We start from the raw sequence: 20,926 nt of genomic DNA on the forward strand, positions 1-20,926 counted from the left end.
CTTCACTCTCTCTCAGGCTTTAGTATAAGTTAATTGCTTGCTTTCTCATCCTAGACCTACTGGAATAACTAAAATAGACTCTTGGCCTTTTTGTATTTCACAGTGCAAAACAGTAAATATGAGTTCACTCAGAGGTTGACCTGTAGCCTTGAAATTAGTCTGTGTCTGGGTGAGAACTCTGAATCCACACAGCCCAACTTCCACACATATCCTCAGTGAAAGTAACAAAAAAATGACTCCAACACCCTGCCTATCAACGGCCATGGTGGGAAGGCCTATAACACCCCTCTCTGCGGCCAGACCTGAACGAGAGCATTGATATCGAATGCTTTTGGATCTCTTCTGCGATTTGAAGAACTGTGGAACCTTTGCATTACTGGAGGTTGCCAGCAAATCCAGATATGGATGACCCCAGCATGTCACTATGAATTGAAAGTCTTCATTTGCCAACTCCCGCACTCCTGGGTCCAAGGCCTGCCTGCTGAGGAAGTCAGCCCATACATTGTCCTAACTGGCAGTGTGGGAGGCAGATATGTCCTGGAGATGTTGTTCTGCCCACACCATGAGTGCATATATCTCACAGACACCTGTTTGTTTCTGGTTCCATCTTGATGATTGATTTAGGCCACCATTGTGGCATTGTCCAACATTATCCTCAACGATAGAGTTTCCAGTTGTTTGGTGAGCTGCAAGCATGCCAGACAAACCGCACACACTTCCAACCTATTAATGGTCCATTGCTGCTCCTCGGCACTCCAATGACCTTGCACTACCAATTCTTGACAGCGAGCCTCCCAGCCCCGAAGACTTGCATTTGTCGTGAGCACCAACCAGTCTTGTGTCTCCAAGGAAACTCTCTTCCTGAGATGATCTGCTTGTATTCACCACTGCAACTGGACTCTCACCTCCAATGGCGAGTGGAGTCGAACTATGTACTCCTGTGCTGAAGGGGCCTTATGTGCCCTCACCCAGGGAACAATGTGCAATGTGACTGCCATTGACTGTTGGGTGAATAGTCTTTCTCAGGGCCTGAACTTGAGTAATTAATTTCTGAATGCGACTCTCTGAAAGAAACTCTGTTCTGTATCGAATCACTTGCTGAGATACTCTAGCATCTGAGATGGCTTTAAACTGCTCTTGGCCAAGTTCATCACCCAGCCTAGTTCCTACAGCAAACAAATCACCTTGCGACAAGCCAATCAACTCTTTTCTGCACTCTTGGCCCGAATCAACCAACCATCCTGATATGGATGGACTAGAATGCTCTCCTTGTGTAGAGATGCCACCAGCATGACCTTGGAGAAGGTCCTGGATGCCATAGCCAGCCTGAAGGGCAAGGCCTGAAATTGATAATGACATCCCAGAATGGCGAAGCACAGGAAATGCTGATGTTCCTGGCAAATGGTAATATGTTGATATGCCTCCATCAGGTCAAGAGACGTGAGGAAAGGAAAATTGGTTCTTACCTGCTAATTTTCATTCCTATAGTACCATGGATCAGTCCAGACCCTGGGTTATGTCACCAATCCAGCAGAGGGAGGCAGAGAAACATTCTACTGACTCTGACGTATACCTGCAGTCCATCAGTATTGAACGATATCAAAGCAGAAATCTAACCAATAAAAATTAACTGGCTAAACGCTATAACATACTTCCAACTCACAAATCCTAAATGGAAGCAGAATCCCAAAGAACCGTGGGAATAAACAAGCAAACATTAAGCAAGTAGACAGCATGAAAAGCGGTTTATACACCAAAACAGTGAACGAGCGGACTCTCCGAAGAAAAAAAATAATTGCTAGAATGAGACTTAAAAAGGGTGGGCCTCTGGACTGATCCATGGTACTACAGGAACGAAAATTAGCAGGTACGAACCAATTTTCCTTTCCCTGTATGTACCTGGATCAGTCCAGATCCTGGGATGTACCAGAGCTGTTTTACTTGGGGTGGGACCCAGAGAGTCCCGCTTGGAGAACACTCTCTTCGAAGGCTGCCGAACTCTGAGCCTGGACATCTAAATGGTAATGACGAGCAAAAGTGTGCAGTGACTTCCAAGTTGCTGCCTTACAAATCTCCTGAGGAGAAGCTAGTTGACACTCCGCCTGTGACGTAGCTTGCGACCTAGTGGAATGAGCCCTCAAACCTTCCGGAAGATCTCGACGAGCCAGAAGATAAGCTGACCGTATGGTCTCTTTTAACCAGAGAGCAATCGTAGCCTTGGAAACATTATGACCCTTACGAGGACCATTCCACAGAACAAACAAATGATCAGACAATCGAAAACTGTTGGTAACTTCAAGATAACGCAACAGTACACGTCGCAGATCCAGTTTCTTGAGATCCTTAGAGGAAGGATCCGTACAATCTAAACACAGAAAAGCTGGAAGCTCTACTGACTGATTTAAATGAAAAGAAGAAACAACCTTGGGTAAAAAAGAAGGCACAGTACGTAATGAAACTCCCGTATTTGAAATTCTAAGAAAGGGCTCTCTGCAGGACAAGGCATTTAACTCCGAAATTCTACGAGCTGAGGAAATGGCCACAAGGAAAACCACCTTCAACGTGAGATCTTTCAAAGTCGTATGTTTAAGGGGTTCAAAAGGTGCCGCACACAGAGCCCTAAATTCCAAAAACTGAGGGGCTTTGGAATTCTGGAATGTTGCCATGAGATCCACTGCCGGTCTGGACCACCTGTTGCATATCATCTGATAGGCTTCTTCGCACAGTTCCCACTCCCCCGGGTCGAGATGATGACGACTGAGGAAGTCGGCTTGAACGTTGTCTACCCCGGCAATGTGAGAAGCTGCGATGCTGAGCAGATGTTCTGGCCAGGTGATCAGCTGCTGCACTTAACGAGCCACCAGATGGCTTCGAGTTCCTCCCTGGCGGTTGATGTACGCTACCGTGGTCGCATTGTCGGAGAGAATCTGCACCGACTTCCCGCATAGGAGAGGTTGAAGAGCGATCAATGCCAAGCGTACCACTCTGGTCTCTAACCGACTTGTCGACCACCGCGCTTCTTCTTTGGACCACTGACCCTGAACAGATGTTTTCTGACATACCGCTCCCCAGCCTGAAAAACTGGTGTCGGTGGTGACTACAGTCCATTCCGGAATCTCTAGAGGGACTCCCTGCCATAGATTGACCGGCTGTAACTACCAACCCAGACTGGATGGAGCCTTCTCGGGAAGGGGAAGGCGGTATAGTTCCGAAACTGGATTCCAGCGTGAAAGCAATGCAGACTGAAGTGGCCTCATATGCGCAAAGGCCCAGGGAACCAACTCCAGAATAGAAGTCATTGAACCGATGACTATCAAATAATCCCATACACATGGTATAGGAATGGACAGTAAGTTTCGGATTTGCGTTTGCAGCTTGAGAAGGCGATGTTCTGGAAAGAACACTCTCCCTTGACGAGTGTCAAACAATGCGCCCAAAACCTCCAGAGACTGCGAAGGAACTAGGTGACTCTTGTCCTTGTTGATCACCCAGCCTAGAGACTGCAAGAGGTCGATGACTCTGCTGACCATTGAGCGACAAAAAGACTCCTACTTCGCCCGAATTAACCAGTCGTCCAGGTACGGATGGACCAAAAGGCCCTCCTTCCTGAGTTGTGCTGCCACCACAATCATTACCTTGGCAAATGTTCTGGGAGCTGTGGCTAACCCGAACGGGAGAGCCCTGAATTGATAATGCTGTCCTAGAATGCAAAACCTGAGAAACGTTTGCTGATCAGAGCGAATGCCGATGTGAAGATAGGCCTCGGTGAGGTCGAGAGACGCTAGGAACTCTCCCTTGTGTACCGAAGCTATGACGGACCGGAGAGTTTCCATTCGAAACTTGGGAATCCGTAGGCAACGGTTGACTCTGTTTTGAGGTTGAGAATGGGACGAAAGGCTCCTTCCTTTTTTGGAACGACGAAGAAAATTGAGTAACGACCCCTCCGTTGTTCTGATTGAGGAACTGGAACTATAGCTCCGAGGTTGCTCAAATGCCTCAGAGTCCTTTATTGAGCGACGTTTTTCCAGGTAAGAACATGGTGTAACCAGAAATCGATGGTGAAGCCGCCGAACAAAATCTAAAGCGTAACCTTGATTTATCACTGTGAGAACCCATTGATCTGATGTCCATCTGGTCCATGCCCCGTAAAACAGAGACAGCCTGCTTCCTATAACCGGAACTGGGGAATGGACCAGCCCTATCTCATTGGGCAGATTTTGTTCCACCTGAAGCTTGGGAATTTCCAGGTCTTCCAAAGTGGTGGCCACGAAAGGACTGAGGCCAATTCTGTTGCCTACCCGAAGACTGCTTAGCAGGTGGAGCCGATGGACGAGAAGAACGGAATCTTCAACCAGACTGAAAACGAGAGCAGGATGGAAGGAGCTTCGAGCTCTAGGATGATCCTCCGGTAATTTGTGAATCTTATTCTCTACTAAGGACGGAATTATGTCTTCCAAGTCCTTCCCAAAGAGCAATTTTCCCTTGAAGGCTAAAGCTCCTAACTGAGCCTTTGAGGATGGGTCCGCCGACCAGTTCCTCAAGCAGAGAAGTCTGCGAGCCGACACTGAAGCCACCATAGAGCAAGCCAAGGTCCTGAGGAGATCATATAAAGCATCTGCGCTGTAGGCAACCGTAGCCTCCAATCAACCAGCTTGTGCTACCTCCTCATCAGAGAGGGAAGAATTGTTTTGCAATGACTGGACCCATTGCAGACCAGCTCGTAAAGCCAAGCTACTACACATAGCTGCCCGCACACCAAGTGCAGAAACCTCAAAAATTTGTTTGAGCTGAACCTCCAGTTTATGATCCTGTAGATCTTTAAGGGCCATAGCTCCCATCACTGGGATAGTTGTCCTCTTAGTGACAGATAATACTGCGGCATCTACCTTGGGAAGCTTCAAAATCTCCAAAGCCGCCTCCGGTAATAGATATAGCTTGTCCATTGCCTGTCCTACCTTAAGACCTAATTCAGGAGTGTCCCACTCCCGGTACAGAAGGTCAGTGAGAGAAAGATGGAAAGGAAAAGACGTCTGACCCCTAAGGCCTAGCAACACAGGATCGATATCGCTCATCCGAGAATCCTTCTTCGGAGTCTCAAGACCCAATTCAAGTAAAATTGCTGGAATCAAAGGACTAAGTTCCTCCCTCCTAAAAAGGCAGACCACTTTGGGATCATCCCCATCCGCTATGTGAGGGTCAGAACTATTGCCCAAACCAGGATCTCCTCCGAGATCCACATCCGGCAGGGACTTGCCCTGCATAGCCAAAGAGTCCTGTTCGGAATCCTCTGAAGTAGAAAAAGTGGAATGATCCGGGCCTGAGTGAAAGGGACGCTTTGGAGCTGACTCAGCACCAAAACCACTTGGTCTCGCACGTTTGGAGGAGTGGACCTTTAGTCCTTGCCCAGATGAGCACTCCCTGTACTTTCTGCGGTCCTTCTTGGACTTATAAGCCTTATGAAGAAACTGGATAAAATCCTCTGAAAAGGAGGAAGAGGAATTTGAGGCTTCCTCAAGGCTCTCCTCGCCTAAACCTACTTCAGCATCGTGTGGTTTGTCCCCCCCAGGGACTGCCGGCTGCGGCGACAAGGGAGGCGGGTCCGAAGCTCCCTGTATGACCTGCTGTGTCGCCGCTCGCATAGCACTTAATACAGCTTCCGTTCCTGCACTGCAGCGAAACGGGTCCGGAGTAGGCGAGCAGCTGCGCTGAGGCTTCGGGGCCGAGCGAGCCGGCTGACTTGCATCTTTCACAGTTAAAATAGACTAGCCTTCCCCACCGGGGATGCAAGCAGAGCAGAGACTCTGCTGTGAGAGCCGTGCGCGCGCGCATCCCCACAGGTGCGGAAGGCCGTGCCTCGTGGCTTTGTGAGAAAAAAATGGCGCGAAGAAAAAGGAAAAAAGAATAAAGTACACCCTGGCGAAAGGTAAAAACAATGGTGCCGCCGAACACTGAAATACTGAAATAAACCACAATAAAAGCTGCCGGCAGAAACAGAAATTAAGAGAGAATTTTTTTTTTTTACCTGACCAAATGCCGCGGACCCCCGGAGCTACTCCAAATAGGGTGAGTGAGCTGGCCCCCCCCGGTATCATCCCTGCCAGGAGTGTTTGCTGGGTACAAAACCTCCCCAACTCCGGCGACCTCAGAACCAGGAGGGATAGTCCCTTCAGGACCTCCCAACCTCCTGGGAGGCAGTGAGGCGGCTGGTAATAAAAGTTAGACTGCTGAACTTACTTTTTTTTTTTTTTTTATAATTTAAATTAAAGGAACAGCCTCTCACAGACAAAAGACCTAGAAACCCTACTAAAAAACTGATTCCTAAACAACCTGACCAGAAAAAAAAACTACCACAGACTGCAGGGTTAGGCACGTCCACCTCTGCTGGGAGACAGAGAAATACTGATGGACTGCAGGTGGCACCCCAGGGTATACGTCAGAGTCAGTAGAATGTTTCTCTGTCTCCCTCTGCTGGATTGGTGAAATAACCCAGAGTCTGGATTGATCCAGGTACGTACAGGGAATTCTGTTTGTAATAACATTATAATTTGGAAATGAGTCACATGCAAATGTCGATTGACTCCTTCGAGATCCAGAATGGGACGAAAACACCCCTCCTCTTTCTTGGGAGCAGCAAAATAAATATAATAGCTCCCCATATTTTCTTGTAATCTGGGAACAGAAGTTACAGCCTTTTAGATCCAACAGCCTCTTTAATGTAGTCTCCACTGCCACTCTCTGTTGTAGAGATTTGTATAAAGAAATCATAAAGGCATCCGCAGGAATTTGGCGAAATTCCAGAGCATAGTCGTTTCTCATTGTGTTCAGGACCCACTGGTCTGTTGTAATCTGGACCCATCTCTGATAAAAGAGAGGGAGATGCCTGTCTATCTCTTGAAACCAGTAAGTGAGCCTACACACCTTCATTATGAATATCAAGGAGCTCCAGTCCCGGACCCCGCATCTTTACGAGGCTTTCTAGGCCAAAAGGTCTGAGATCTTTTGTAGGGACGAGACTTTTGGGAAGATGCCCCTCTGTAAGGGTGAAACAGACTGGAATCCCTGGAGCAGCCCTTCCCCCCCCGCCCCCCCTCAAAAGGATTCGATGCCACTGCTTTGTCCTCTGGTAAATTTGATTCCTTCCAACTATTCGCCATTTTCTCCAACTCGCTGCCAAATAAAAAGAAACCCTTAAAGGGTAACCTTGTGAGATTGGATTTGGAAATAGTGTCTGCCAACCAATTTCGCAGCCACAACTGACGTTTAGCCAATGTTGTGGAAGCTACCTTTCTAGCAATTGTCCACACCAAGTCATAGCCCGCATCGCTAAGAATGCGGCCCCCGGTTCCATCACTGATCCGCCCTTGGACCCCGCCTATCCTGAGCATCTTTTAGAGCTGCCCCTCCTTCCACTGGAATAGTGGTTCACTTGGTAACAGCGCATACCAAGGGATCCACCTTCAGCAATCGTAACTGAACCCTTGCCTTCGGATCCAAGGGGTACAAACCCACTAAAGCGCATATCTCCTTTAAAATTTGCCTCTGGGGCGTTCCAAGATCAATCAACTCTTGAATTGGATCAAGGAGGGGAAAGAAACATTATGCTTTGTATAAGGTGACTAATATGGGATCTCTGTTTTGCAAGCCCGCAGCATCGCCCCTGACCACACTGAGTGTCTTCAGGGTCTGAATCAACAGAATCGGCAACTCATTTTTGTGAAGAAACCAGAGCAGAGTCTGATGCTGTTCCAAATAAGGTGGAATTTCTCCCTTTTCCCAGAGGGGAGAAACGGAGGTCTTTGTCTGATTCATCCAATGTATCATGAGCCACATCCCCCTGAAAATCACCAGGGACAACTTCCCTGCAGCACTTGCTCACAGTGGCTGATGAATGTGAGCCCCGAGTATGTGAACGTTTCTTAGTAGATTGCTTCGCCTCCTCTGGGTGCCCCTGCAGAAAAGCCTGCAGGCCCTGGAAAACTTCCACCCAGGAAAAGGACGATGAATCCAAACTGGAGCCCATAGGCTCAGACCTGCAGTTTCCGACCCTTCTGCCTGAGATGTCTCTGTCATCAGGAACAAGGGCAGAGGGGACACATCCACCATGTCGCCTTCCATCCCATCCCACTCCCCTCCCAAGGGGATGGCCCAACATCAGCAAAATCCATAGTGGACAAATCACCTTGAGCACCTAAACAGCGCCTATATGGTTGTAGAGAAAGTGAAGGTTGAGTTGCATTTATATAGCAAGCTTCATAGATAGGTAGGTGCTTAGACCGTTTTGTCCCTGGCACCATAGTCTTCCTGACCTGCGCAGCCAGCAACAGTATTCGGGAATACATGTGCAAATACATGCCCAAAGTCAGGCTATGGTTGTCCACATACAAGTACTCCTGTGTGTAACTATGCACCCAAAACTAGGTCGCAGTAGTACATGCACAAAATACCCCTGCACACGTGTGCACTTACTTCAGTACACTGCTGCACGATGAGAATGCACGTTTACTCCTGTGCGTGGGAAAAACCACCGCTGCGGCCTACCCAAGCAGCTGGCAGAACCAAGCCTGAGGAGCGGGGCCTAGTCAAAAGCTGCTCAACCTGCCGAGCCCAAGCTGTCTACACTCTACACTAACTCCCCAGAAAAGGGGAAGGGGGCAAGAGACGCAGAGCAACAAACGCCAAGGGAAGTAGATCCGGTAAGGAAAAAGAGGGGGGGGGGGGGGAGAGACTAAAACTTCCCTACTTTTTTTTTTTAAATACCAGAGCTCAGCTTTCTCTGACTGAGAGCATGAACAAATCACTGGCTATTGGGGGGGGGGGGGGGGAAGAGGGTACAAGCCTTCACCGCTGAGCACTTCCTCATCTTCAAATCACCTTTTTTTTTTTTGTCTATGCCTGCCAGGCTCCCAGGCTTAAAATACTCAGCTGAGGGAGAGACCAAAACGAGTGTCACCTCAGGTTCTCAAGCGGTGTGCTGAAATATTCTTTCTTCTTCTTCTTCTTCTTCTTCTTCTTCTCCTTCTTCTTCTTCTTCTTTTTTAATTTTTATTACAAGCAATCCCCCATAGGGAAATGTATGTCCACCATCTGCTGGAGATGTGGAATACTGGCGGGTTGATGTCAGGGCAGGGCTATATGTCCATGTCGACTGTGAGTCAGTTTTACTCCATCTTCATCTACTGGTAGAGGTGCTTAACCCATTGGTGTGGATTTGCCTGCCTGAATGAGGAGTAGTGGTGAATTTCTTATCTAAGTTCCCTGTTTCAATATTTTGTACATCATTTTCACATGTGTAACTATTAGCCTTTTACCAAAACTCATCTGGGTATATGCCAAGTGTTTTTAGCTTCAACTTTTGCAAAACTACTTGTGTGTGCTTGACTGATGCAGCCAGTCAAGGTCAAGATTTAACTCTTAATCTGCTAGCTGGCTTTAAGTAACTGATGTTCTTATACTTTTAGTCATATCTCCATTTTGAGTGTGTGTGACTTTGAAGCTTGTAGACTTCAAAGGGGAAGGGGAAAACTGTAAAGGGGGCCCATGGGCTGGGGGCTGCTGGGAAGGGAGGACTATGGAGGGAACTGTGGGCTATGAAGGAAGGGGGGAAGCTGCAAAGGGGGGTTGTGGGCTTGGGAAGGGGAGGGGGGCGGTCTGTGGGTGAAGCTGTGAAAGGAGGGCTATAGGCTTTCTGCAAAGGGGGACCCTGGGCTGTGAAGCAAGAACTATAACACAGTATGTTTCTCAGTAAACTAAAAGCACAAAGCTACATGCTAATAACTGTAACTCAATATAAACCAATCATAACTGTATGACAGTATTTCTCTCTCATAAGGGATTAAGTTAACCCTTCGCATGATCCATCAAGATGACTTCCGCAAGTCTGTCCCTACCCAATACATTTACAAATTACCAAAAACAGATTTGCAATTTCAATTTTCAGTTCTTTCAGCACTCTGGGCTGTATACCATCCTGGTCCAGGTGATTTGTTACTCCTTTAGTTTGTCAGTTTGCTCTGTTATATCTTCTAGGATCTATTAATTGTTTCTATGCATTATTAACTACTGGGAGTTCTTTGTAATAAAAGTTGAGAATTGAGTTTGCACAATGTCTCAAGTTTCCTGAGGATTTCAAGCTTTCTCATGCTTCTCTCTTTTATAATATGTTTCTATGAGTGCCATGCAGGCCAAGACAAAATGGTGGAGGGGAGAGGGTAACAGTGGTGCTTAAGAATATAAGAAGTGGCCATACTGAGTCAGACAGGATCCATCAAGCCCAGCATCTGGTTTCCAACAGTGGCCAATCCAGGTTTACAAGTACCCAAATATTAAATAGATCCCATGCTACTAATGCCAGTATTAGCAGTGACTATTCCCTAAGTCAGCTTGATTAATAGCAGTTAATGAACTGCTACTCCAGAAACGAGTTCAAACCTTTTTTAAACCCAGCTACACTAACTTCCCTAACCACATCCTCTGGCAATGAATTCCAGAGCTTAATTGTTCATTGAGTGAAAAATAATAATTGTTAGCTATATGAATATAAAACAAATGTTCACAGAGAACAGATCTTTGTGTGTGTCATTGTTTATTGAGTCTATAGAGAAACAGCAAAGACATGTCAGTGGTGTAATTATTTAATCGTGCTGTAGAATTTATTTTAGTGTACCCGTTTCATAATAAACCATACAACAACATTCACATAACCGTGATTTGAATTGCCTTTAGCTGAACAACATGCCTCATACTCAGACATGCTAGCAATGGTTTGTGATACCACAGATATTTGCAGAATTTGCCATGAATACCTGTAGGGAAATTGATGAGGGTCCGTTAACATTGCAGATGATGGCAGAATAACGCCAGCTGACCCAGGCGCTGCAAGGCTGTAATTTTAGTTTCAGTTCAAAATAGGAACTCTGCATAGTTTTAAAGCATTAATTTTGTTAACTTTGGCTGTTTTTAAAATCACATCAAAAGAGCCAGGGAAATCTAGTTATAAAGATTTTCACTTTTTTGCTCCATTGTGGTGTCATCGCAAAACGTGTCTGTGCCAAATAAGGTCCAAATACAAATTCTATTCACAATCAAAATGACCTTCCTTCAAAAACTTGTGCAGATCAGTGCCAACAAACATGAATTTTAAAATTCAGAGTCCCAATAACGTGGGGTTTGTTTTTTTTTTGTTTTGTTTTTTTAGAGTTAATGTCCCAACACCATTCTTCCGACATCAGCTGATGTTTCGTAATCGAAAACTACATCGGGGAAATACAGTCTAAGAACTTATTGAACATGGCAGTTGTCACCATGTGAAAGAACCACACTTCTTGACAATCATATGAAATATCAGCTGATGTCGGGAGAATAAAATCAACCGGAAAATGTATTCCAAGGAGTGGCATGAGATCTAAATTTGCTGAGGCATTTGAAATGCTTCTGTCATAAATATTTTTTTGTCTTTTCTGTATGCACACACTAGAATTAGATTGATTTGTATTCTTCGAGGATCATTTTATGCCACTCTTGTTCTGAACTTCAATATATTTTGTACCCTTACCTGAGAGGCAAAAGTGTTTTTATTTTCTCATGAAATATTACCATAGATTAAATTTAAAAATGGTAGCCTTGGAACTGTTCCTCAAATACTTTTCTTTTGCTGAATGCCCTTTGCTTTGTTGTGCATGGGAGAATTGTTATTGCTATTCTTACCTTGGTTTAAGAATGCATGCCTAAAATTATTTATGTTTGACGTGAAATCAAACAGACTATTTATAGATGGGCTTTGGCATTGGTTGCTGCTTTACTGTGGAAAGAAAGCTGAAGGTGCAAATTGGTCATACAGAAACACAAATCCTGTCTAGGAGTTAAGAGCCTTTACTCTAATTATTCTTGCCTGTCTTAGTTCCTGTATTAAGTTTGAATGAGCAGAGCTTGGATTTCTGTTGAGGCTCAGCTGTTATTAGGAATAATGGAGCAAGGACTCCAAAAGAAAAGGGAGAGAGAGCTGAGATGTACAAACTTTCAGGCTTCAATAGGTACTGGTATTTCCCACAAAATGAGAAGCTTTAGAAGGGGCCTGACAGGAGGAAGCTCAAAAGGAAAATGAGAGAATATTTTTTCATTGAAAAGGGTGCTGGATCTTTGGAACAGACTTACTGTGGAGATGATAGGAGTCCTAACAATAACAGAATTCAGGCATGCTTGAGATGGAGACACATTAGATTATGGATTTATTGCAAAACAACTCTTGTATATATTTACTTTGGCATCTGCAGTCGTAGCTCACAATTTAGCTGATGGTCTTTTTATTGATGTGATCTGGCTTGATGAGGCTTAGATAGGATTTGGTATACAAGGCTTTCAATACCAGTTAGGTAACATGTTCGAACGGAAATACTGTGTGGTCATTGGGGGATTTTCTATAATTAGTTCACTCTTCCAGGAACTATTTTTGTCTTGCCATTCTAATCATTTGCACAGAGAAAGATGATTAGTGGTTGCAGATGGATAGTTTGGTATTGATTAATTCCAGTACCATTCTCCTCTTGTCTAGTTATCCACCTTTCACCATCTCCTCCCTGAAAAGTAAAATTTGTCACTGTACAAATTATAAATAACTTGTACAATTAGCTTTAACTTTTGCATTATAAGGTTATATTCTATTATAAGGGTAATTTCAATTGATCAATAATTTTTTTTAAATGATGGTTTATGTAATGGTCTGGTTGTACTCTATGGGGCACAACCTTTTTTTAGTTCTCACATGTAATGATCAAATTCTGATAGAGGCTTAGTAGTTTCTGCTCATTTGGAATTGGACTGTACTAAATTGTATGCTAGGAGCCTTTATTTACAGCTGCTGGGGGGGGGGGGGTATGCTTTTTTTTTTTTTCATTTTTCTTTGGCCTCCCATCTAGCTCAGCCATTGCAATGATAATCTTTCACTGATGCTCAGAGACCGTGATGCCAGCATATGGCACAGGTGCATCTTGACTTTGGCTACTTTGTGTCACCATTTTGCGATGACTGAAATTCCTCCACATCTCCTGCCAACCTGAGGCTTAGAAGCTGTTTTCAGATACTGAAGACAGCATGGTATGCATGCAGCACTGTCACTAAGCCGTCGGGCCTTCCCTATTCTACATTCATATGACTAGAGAAGTGATTATTGTAAGGCCTTCATTCAGACTTTAGTGGTTGAATAATATTTATTTGGTAGAAGGGCAGAAAAGACCAAATTGTTTGATCAGGTCCACCATGTTGTTCTTTTGCAGTTTCTGGAATTGAGATAAGGTGAATACATGCCAGGCTGCAAGATTCAGCATGTGTACTTCATAACTTTGTAAATTTCATAATAGTGTAGGTGCTAGCTAGAATGGTACAAATGTTATCCCAGGACAAGCAGGATGCTAGACCTCACATATGGGTGACGTCACTGACGGAGCCCTATCGTGGGAAAAACTTGTCAAAGTTTCTAGAAACTTTTGACTGGCAGCCTGAGGCTACTGAGCATGCCCAGCGTGCCATGATATTCTCTGCCACAGGGGCCTCACTCCAGTCTTCGCTTTTCCGCGCTGCCATTAGCATCGTGGTGACAGGAGCCCTGTGAGATTTTTCTCACAATTTTGACTAACAGTCAGTCAGTTTTTTCATATTCTCCCCATTTTGGGTCTTATTTCCCATTTGTCACCGGATGGTGACAAAACTGATACTGAAATTTCCTTTTTCACAAGAAAATTTTTCATCGACTGCCGTCGATCCCAGTATGGCTTCAGGCTTCAAGAAATGCCTGGTTTGCAACAGCACCATGTCGGTTACAGATCCGCATCTCGAATGTGTGATCTGTTTGGGAGAGAAGCATGATGTTTCATCATGCCAACAATGCCAAGAAATGACCCCAAAGGGTCAAAAACTTCGACTGGAAAAGATGTCCAACCTTTTCCATCTCCAGCTTGTCCCATCTCTATCTACTTCGACAAAGTCATCTCCAACAGGAGTCACGAAGAAACTCCTGCTAAAAAAGAGACATCTTGAAGGATCCGGAGACGCTTCATCGCCGACTCCATCGGCGGCATCGACCAGGTCAGTCTCGGAATCGAGGCTTAAACATCGGCATCGCCATCGAAAATCCTCGACGTCTCCATCGCTCCCCCCCCCCACCCCCCGGGAGAACCGTCTCTAAAGCGGCATAAAACCATTGACACGCCGGTAACCTCTGCGTCCGCAGTGCCAACGTCGACACCATCGCCGTCGATATCCTCAAAAACAGCACAGTTGCCGTCGACTACTCAAGACTTAGCTGGGCTTATAAAACAGATGGTAATGGACGCCTTACAGGCTCAAGTTCCGGCGTCATCGCCGATGCCGGCTCCCACGCCGATGCAGACGGTTACGTCGATGCCGGCGGTTACGCTTACGTCAGTCATCAAGTCGATGCCATCGATGCCACAAACCACCTCGATGCCGGTGCCGGTTTCGACGACCATACCACCGATGACAAGTTCCTTGGAACTTACAACAACGTCAATATCAACTCCACTATCGATGCTTTCTTTTCTTACAACATCGACGCCTACGGTTCCATACCTGATACCCTATACCCTTGTATACTATGGCACCCACCATACCTCGATCTGCAAAGACACTGGTACCGAAGCACAAGTCATCGACAAGGTCACACTCCTCGATGCCAAAACGTACACCATCATTCTCTAGACTTCCACAGTCAGATGAATCAGTCTTATAAGACTTTCTCACCAAAAGGTACCAAGACTTACTGGCCTCCCTGCCATCTAACCCGGTACAAGAGCAGGTAGAGGATGTCACAATTGAGGATCCTGTACCAGGACCATCTGGTGTACCTCCCCCTCCTAGGATTACATCTCTTCACCACCAACCTCCAGAATACGATACTTGGTCTGATACGGATTCAGATCCATCATCTGAAACTTTTATGTCTGATCCGTCTCCACCTCAGACAAGAAAACAATCACCTCCAGAGGATTTATCTTTTCCAACCTTTGTGCAGGAGATGACGGATTCCATTCCTTTCCAGCTTCAAGCTGAACAAAGACATCAGACAACAAACTCTGGAAATCCTCCAGTTTGTAGATCCCCCTAAGCAGACAGTTGCAATTCCTATTCATGAAGTTCTCTTGCAACTCCAACCACGCCTTTGGGAGCATCCCTGCACTGTTCCTGCAGTTAATAAAAGGGTAGACACAACTTACCTAGTACAATCTGCACCAGGATACCAAAAATCACAGTTACCACACCACTCAGTTGTGGTAAAATCCGCGCAGAGGAAATCCAAAAGGACAAGGGTCCATTCCTCAACACCTCAAGGGAAAGATAATCGATTCCTGGACCAAATGGGCCGCAAGGTATTTCAGGGGGCAATGCTAAATTCTAGAATTTCTGCATACCTATTATACATGACTCAGTACCAGAGGAACCTCTGGAAACAGATGGAGGAGTTTGTGCTGTCACTGCCCACACAATATCAGGAAACAGCACAAACCATTATTAACAAGGGATTAGATGCCGGCAAACACGAGGTTAGAGCCGCCTATGATGGTTACGAGACAGCTTCACGTGTTGCTGCATCAGGCATTACTGCCAGAAGGTGGGCCTGGCTCAAGGCCTCTGATCTACGACTAGAGGTACAGGATAAACTGGTTGATCTCCCTTGCCTTGGGGATAATTTATTTGGCTCCAAGGTGCAAGATGCAGTTTCCCAATTAAAGGAACATACGGAAACTTTGAGGCAGTTATCCTTCCTCCCGCATGATTCATCCACGCATACTACGCGCCGGCCACCACGCAGAGACATCAGGCGTCCCTTCTACAAGCAACGCAGATACTATCCCCCTGCATTTAGGCCGAGACCTCCTAGATCACAACAGAGACCTCAACAGAGAACAGCTAGGGCCCAACCACCTCCTCAAACTGGCCCTGCTACCGGATTTTGAGGACACACTCAGAGAACAAAGTCTATACGCCAACCCCCACTTAACCCTACCAGTAGGAGGCAGATTGTCCATATTTTACACCAATTGGACCTCAATAACTTCGGACCAATGGGTCCTCTCCATAATAAAATGAGGATACCAACTCAATTTCCTCTCAATTCCCACAGAATTTCCACCCAATCATTCTCATCTCAGCGAAAATCACATCCTTCAACTTCAAATGGAATTGTCCACCCTTCTGAGAGCCAGGGCTATAGAGCCAGTGCCCCGGACTCAGCAGGGCAGAGGATTCTACTCCCGCTATTTCCTCATTCCAAAGAAAACCGGAGGCCTACGCCCCATCCTAGACCTCAGAAATCTCAACAAATTTCTAAAGAAAGAAAAGTTCAGGATGGTATCCCTAGGCACCATGCTTCCACTTCTTCAAACAGGAGATTGGCTTTGTTCTCTGGATCTACACGACGCTTATGTTCACATTCCAATATTCCATCCTCATCGCAAGTATCTGCGCTTCATGGTGGAGCATCAGCATTTCCAATACAGAGTACTGCCCTTCGGACTTGCTTCTGCTCCCAGAGTATTCACCAAATGTCTGGCAGTAATAGCAGCACATTTACGCAAACAAAGTGTCCATGTTTTTCCATAACTGGACGACTGGCTCATCAGAAGTCACTCTCCAGAAGGAGCTCTCACCGCCCTCAGTCGAACCATTCCCTGCTTCATTCCATGGGTTTTCTCATCAATTTATCAAAAATCCCACCTTACTCCGTCTCACCTCCTTCAGTTCATAGGTGCAGACCTGAACACCATCCTCTCAAGAGCCTTTCTACCTGAGGACCGAGTAGAAACACTATCCCTCTTGGCAAGATCGCTTTGCTCAAGCAAACAAGCAACAGCTCATCATTTTCTAACCTTACTAGGCCATATGGCCTCCACAGTTCAAGTCACTCCTATGGCAAGGCTCGCCATGAGAGTAACCCAATGGACATTACGATCACAATGGATTCAAGCCATTCAACCATTACATTCTCCAATTCAAGTAACCCACCAACTACGCTCCTCTCTCCGTTGGTGGGCGAGCAAAGACAATTTGTGCAAGGGTCTACCCTTTCAACAACCAGTTCCACAGATAACATTAACTACAGATGCATCCAACTTAGGTTGGGGAGCTCACATAAACAATCTCCAAACCCAGGGGATTTGGACAAAACTCGAAGCAACATATCAAATCAATTTTCTGGAGCTTCGAGCTATACGTTATATGCTGCATGCATTCAAGGACTGCCTTTCACACAAGACTGTTCTCATCCAAACGGACAACACAGTCTCCATGTGGTACATCAACAAACAGGGAGGTACGGGCTCATATCTCCTTTGTCAAGAAGCCGCTCAGATTTGGGGGTGGGCCCTCAACCACTCAATGTTTCTCTGGGCCACTTATCTGGCAGGCATTCACAATGTAGTGGCGGACCGACTCAGTCGTCGGTTCCAACCACACGAATGATCCCTGGATCCCTCAGTAGTGACCAGGATATTTCAACGTTGGGGACAACCAACAATAGACCTCTTTGCGTCACATCTAGATCACAAAGTGGACAAATTCTGTTCTCTGCACAAACAAAAGAACCAGCCAGCCAAGGACGCTTTTGCTCGCCCTTGGAACTCAGGCCTACTATACGCGTATCCTCCGATACCACTCATAACCAAAACTAGTGAAGCTACAGCAAGACAAGGGGACCATGATACTCATAGCCCCCTATTGGCCTCGTCAGGTATAGTTTCCCACACTTCTCGACCTCTCAGTCAGGGATCCCATTCGTCTGGGAGTAGCTCCCACTCTTATAACTCAGGATCAGGGTCGGTTGCGCCATCCCAACCTCCAATCCCTATCCCTGACAGCATGGATGTTGAAAGCTTGATCTTACTCTGGTTGAAAGATTGAGAGGTTGTATCTCAAGTGCTTATAGCGTCACGTAAACCTTCAACACGAAAGAATTATTCTTCAAAATGGAGAAGATTCACATTCTGGTGCAGACAACAGGCTATTGATCCTTTCAATTGCCCCGTCACTTCTCTACTGGAATATTTATTCCATCTTTCAGAATCTGGTCTACAGACTTCTTCTGTAAGGGTACATTTAAGTGCAATCTCAGCTTACCATAACAACGTATGGTAAGCTGAGATTGCCTATATCCACACAACCTCTTGTCAGTAGGTTTATGAGAGGTTTAACTAAACTTAAACCACCAATTCGGCCACCAGTCACAGCATGGGATCTGAATGTGGTATTAACAAGACTTATACATTCTCCTTTTGAGCCCATAGATTCCTGTGATCTCAAATTTCTCACATGGAAGACTATCTTCCTCATAGCTATTACATCAGCTAGAAGAGTTAGTGAGTTACAAGCACTTGTAACATACGCCCCCTACACAAAATTCTTACATGATAGGGTGGTTCTCTATACACATCCAAAATTCCTTCCTAAAATAGTTACGGAATTCCACTTAAACCAATCCATAGTTTTACCCACTCACCAAGGAGAACAGGCCTTACATACTTTGGACTGTAAACGTGCTCTATCCTTCTATTTAAACCGCACGGCAATCCACAGGAAATCCAATCAACTTTTTGTTTCTTATGATCCAAACAAACAAGGGAAAGCAGTGGGTAAACATACTATATCCAGTTGGCTAGCAGATTGCATACAGTTTTGCTATGAAAAAGCAGGCCTTCCTCTCCAGGGGCGAGTAAAGGCACATTCAGTAAGAGCAATGTCAACCTCAGTAGCACACTATCGCTCAGTACCAGTTCTGGACATATGTAAAGCAGCAACATGGACTTCGCTTCACACCTTTGCAGTTCATTATTGTCTCGACAAAGAAGGACGACGGGATTCAGCCTACGGACAATCCGTCTTAAAGAACTTGTTTCCAGTTTAAACCCAACTCCTTCTACAACCAATCTGCTGTGATTTTCAGCTGACTCAATTTCAACAACACCACTTCACTGTTGCCTCAATACTAAATGACTCAGCCTCTAGCTTGCTAATCACCCATGTGTGAGGACTAGCATCCTGCTTGTCCTGGGATAAAGCAAAATTGCTTACCTTGTAATAGGTGTTATCCCAGGACAGTAGGATGTAGTCCTCACAGAACCCACCCGCCACCCCGCGGACTTGGGTCTCATACTTTTTATTATTTTATTTTTGCTAAAGCTTATTGCTACATACGAGACTGGAGTGAGACCCCTGTGGCAGAGAATATCATGGCATGCAGGGCATGCTCAGTAGCCTCAGGCTGCCAGTCAAAAGTTTCTAGAAACTTTGACAGAAGTTTTTCCCACGATAGGGCTCCGTCAGTGACGTCACCCATATGTGAGGACTACATCCTGCTGTCCTGGGATAACACCTATTACAAGGTAAGCAATTTTGCTGTGCTTGAGGAAGATGAATTAAAGCTGAACAGCTTGATAACCTTTAGGAGTCTGACAGTGTGTCCTAAACGTAGCATTGTGCATCCTGCTTCCCCACCGTTGTGGGGATAGCTAAAGCCAGCACTTCCCCTTCTTCTGCACTGGTTTTAGCTTTCCATTGACACGGTTTTGAATATGACCATCTGGATGCATGACACTCCGTTTTTGAACTTTGATCCTGCTCATTCTGTGCCTTTGTGCAGGCCAGGACATGTGTGCCCTGAGTTATCTGCCAACTGTGTGACAGAAAAGTATTTCCTTCACTGCATAGAGAAACTGATGTGTGAAAACCGATACTGCCCTAGACTGAGCAACAACCACCAATGAAATATTAGCCTCTAGAGGAACGCTGTTTCAGGCAAACTGGCCTTTTCTCAGTTCAAAAACCATGCCTAATTTGATTTCTAAGATAAATTAAAATGCCGTAAATGTATCATCATAGGAGTATGCCAAGTTCTAAAAAAAAAAAAAAAAATTGCATATATTTTATTTTTTTATCTGTCACTTTGCCCATCCTTTTCTTTGGTATGTCACATAAAAGAAACACTTCTTTAAGGAGTAATATCCATTTTATTTTATTGAATTTGTGGCTTTGAAGCAGAAATTCCTTGCTCCTTAATTTAGTGGTTTACGTTTCTTTGGATTAGAGCATGTTCATCAGCACTTGGAACTTCCTTTTTTTTTTTTTTTTTTTTTGTGGCAGTATACTCGCTGACACCAAAACATAAAACCCAAACTTGAATTTTTATTGAAAAGATAATTTTATAAGCCTAGTAAGCAAGGTATTTTGGGACTTTTGATATTAATAGGCATTAACATGTCTCTTTGTTTAATGAAACATGTATGCTTGTTTGTCACGTAGACTGAAGTATTACCCACTTTCAATTTGTCCCTGCTTAACATTACTCTTTATTTTTTTAAATCTCAACAGAAGAAGAGCTCAGGAAGCTTAGGGAAGAGACGAATGCTGAAACACTAAAGCAAGAATTGGAAAAAGAGCGAAACAGGAGACAGGAATTAGAACACAGAATCAATGAAATACTTAAAACAAGGTGAAGTAGTGTGAAAATAAACTTCAAATGAATGTTGAAATTCCTTCAAAATGTGTAAAAAGCTGTCCTCTGTCTTTTGTGCTTGTGTATTTGTGAGAGCAATGTGCTTCCTCGGATGGGTAGATACAAATTTGCATGATGGAGTAATTTTGTAACAAATTAGCTGACAAATAATGTGCACAAGATACACCAACCTCATAGCAGCATAGTAAATGACAGCAGATCAAGACCCAAATGGCCCATTTAATCTGCCTGCTTCATGCAGGTTACCTGCAAGCCTTATTTATTTGATGTATATTCCGCTTTTCAGGCTCGTCAAAGCAGATTACATTCAGGTATAATGCATATTTCCCTGACCCAGTGGGCTCTTCTGTTAAGGATAGTAACTTGCTCTGTGCAGATTACCCCCATGCAGGAATATAACACTGCAAAACT

General features: G+C 45.0%; 1 protein-coding gene across 4 annotated transcripts in view; it reads left to right on the forward strand.

The window, feature by feature from the left end:
* Window positions 1–20,926, forward strand: part of GRAMD4 (GRAM domain containing 4) — a 210,480-nt gene that overhangs the window by 90,508 nt on the left and 99,046 nt on the right. For all 4 annotated transcript variants that reach the window (XM_029617381.1, XM_029617380.1, XM_029617382.1 and 1 more), the window contains exon 4: window positions 20,371–20,491. In XM_029617381.1, the coding sequence (XP_029473241.1) occupies window positions 20,371–20,491 (121 nt within the window). The remainder of the gene's footprint in view (window positions 1–20,370; window positions 20,492–20,926) is intronic.

The sequence above is a fragment of the Rhinatrema bivittatum genome, chromosome 9, assembly GCF_901001135.1.
Source record: "Rhinatrema bivittatum chromosome 9, aRhiBiv1.1, whole genome shotgun sequence".
Lineage (NCBI taxonomy): Eukaryota > Metazoa > Chordata > Amphibia > Gymnophiona > Rhinatrematidae > Rhinatrema > Rhinatrema bivittatum.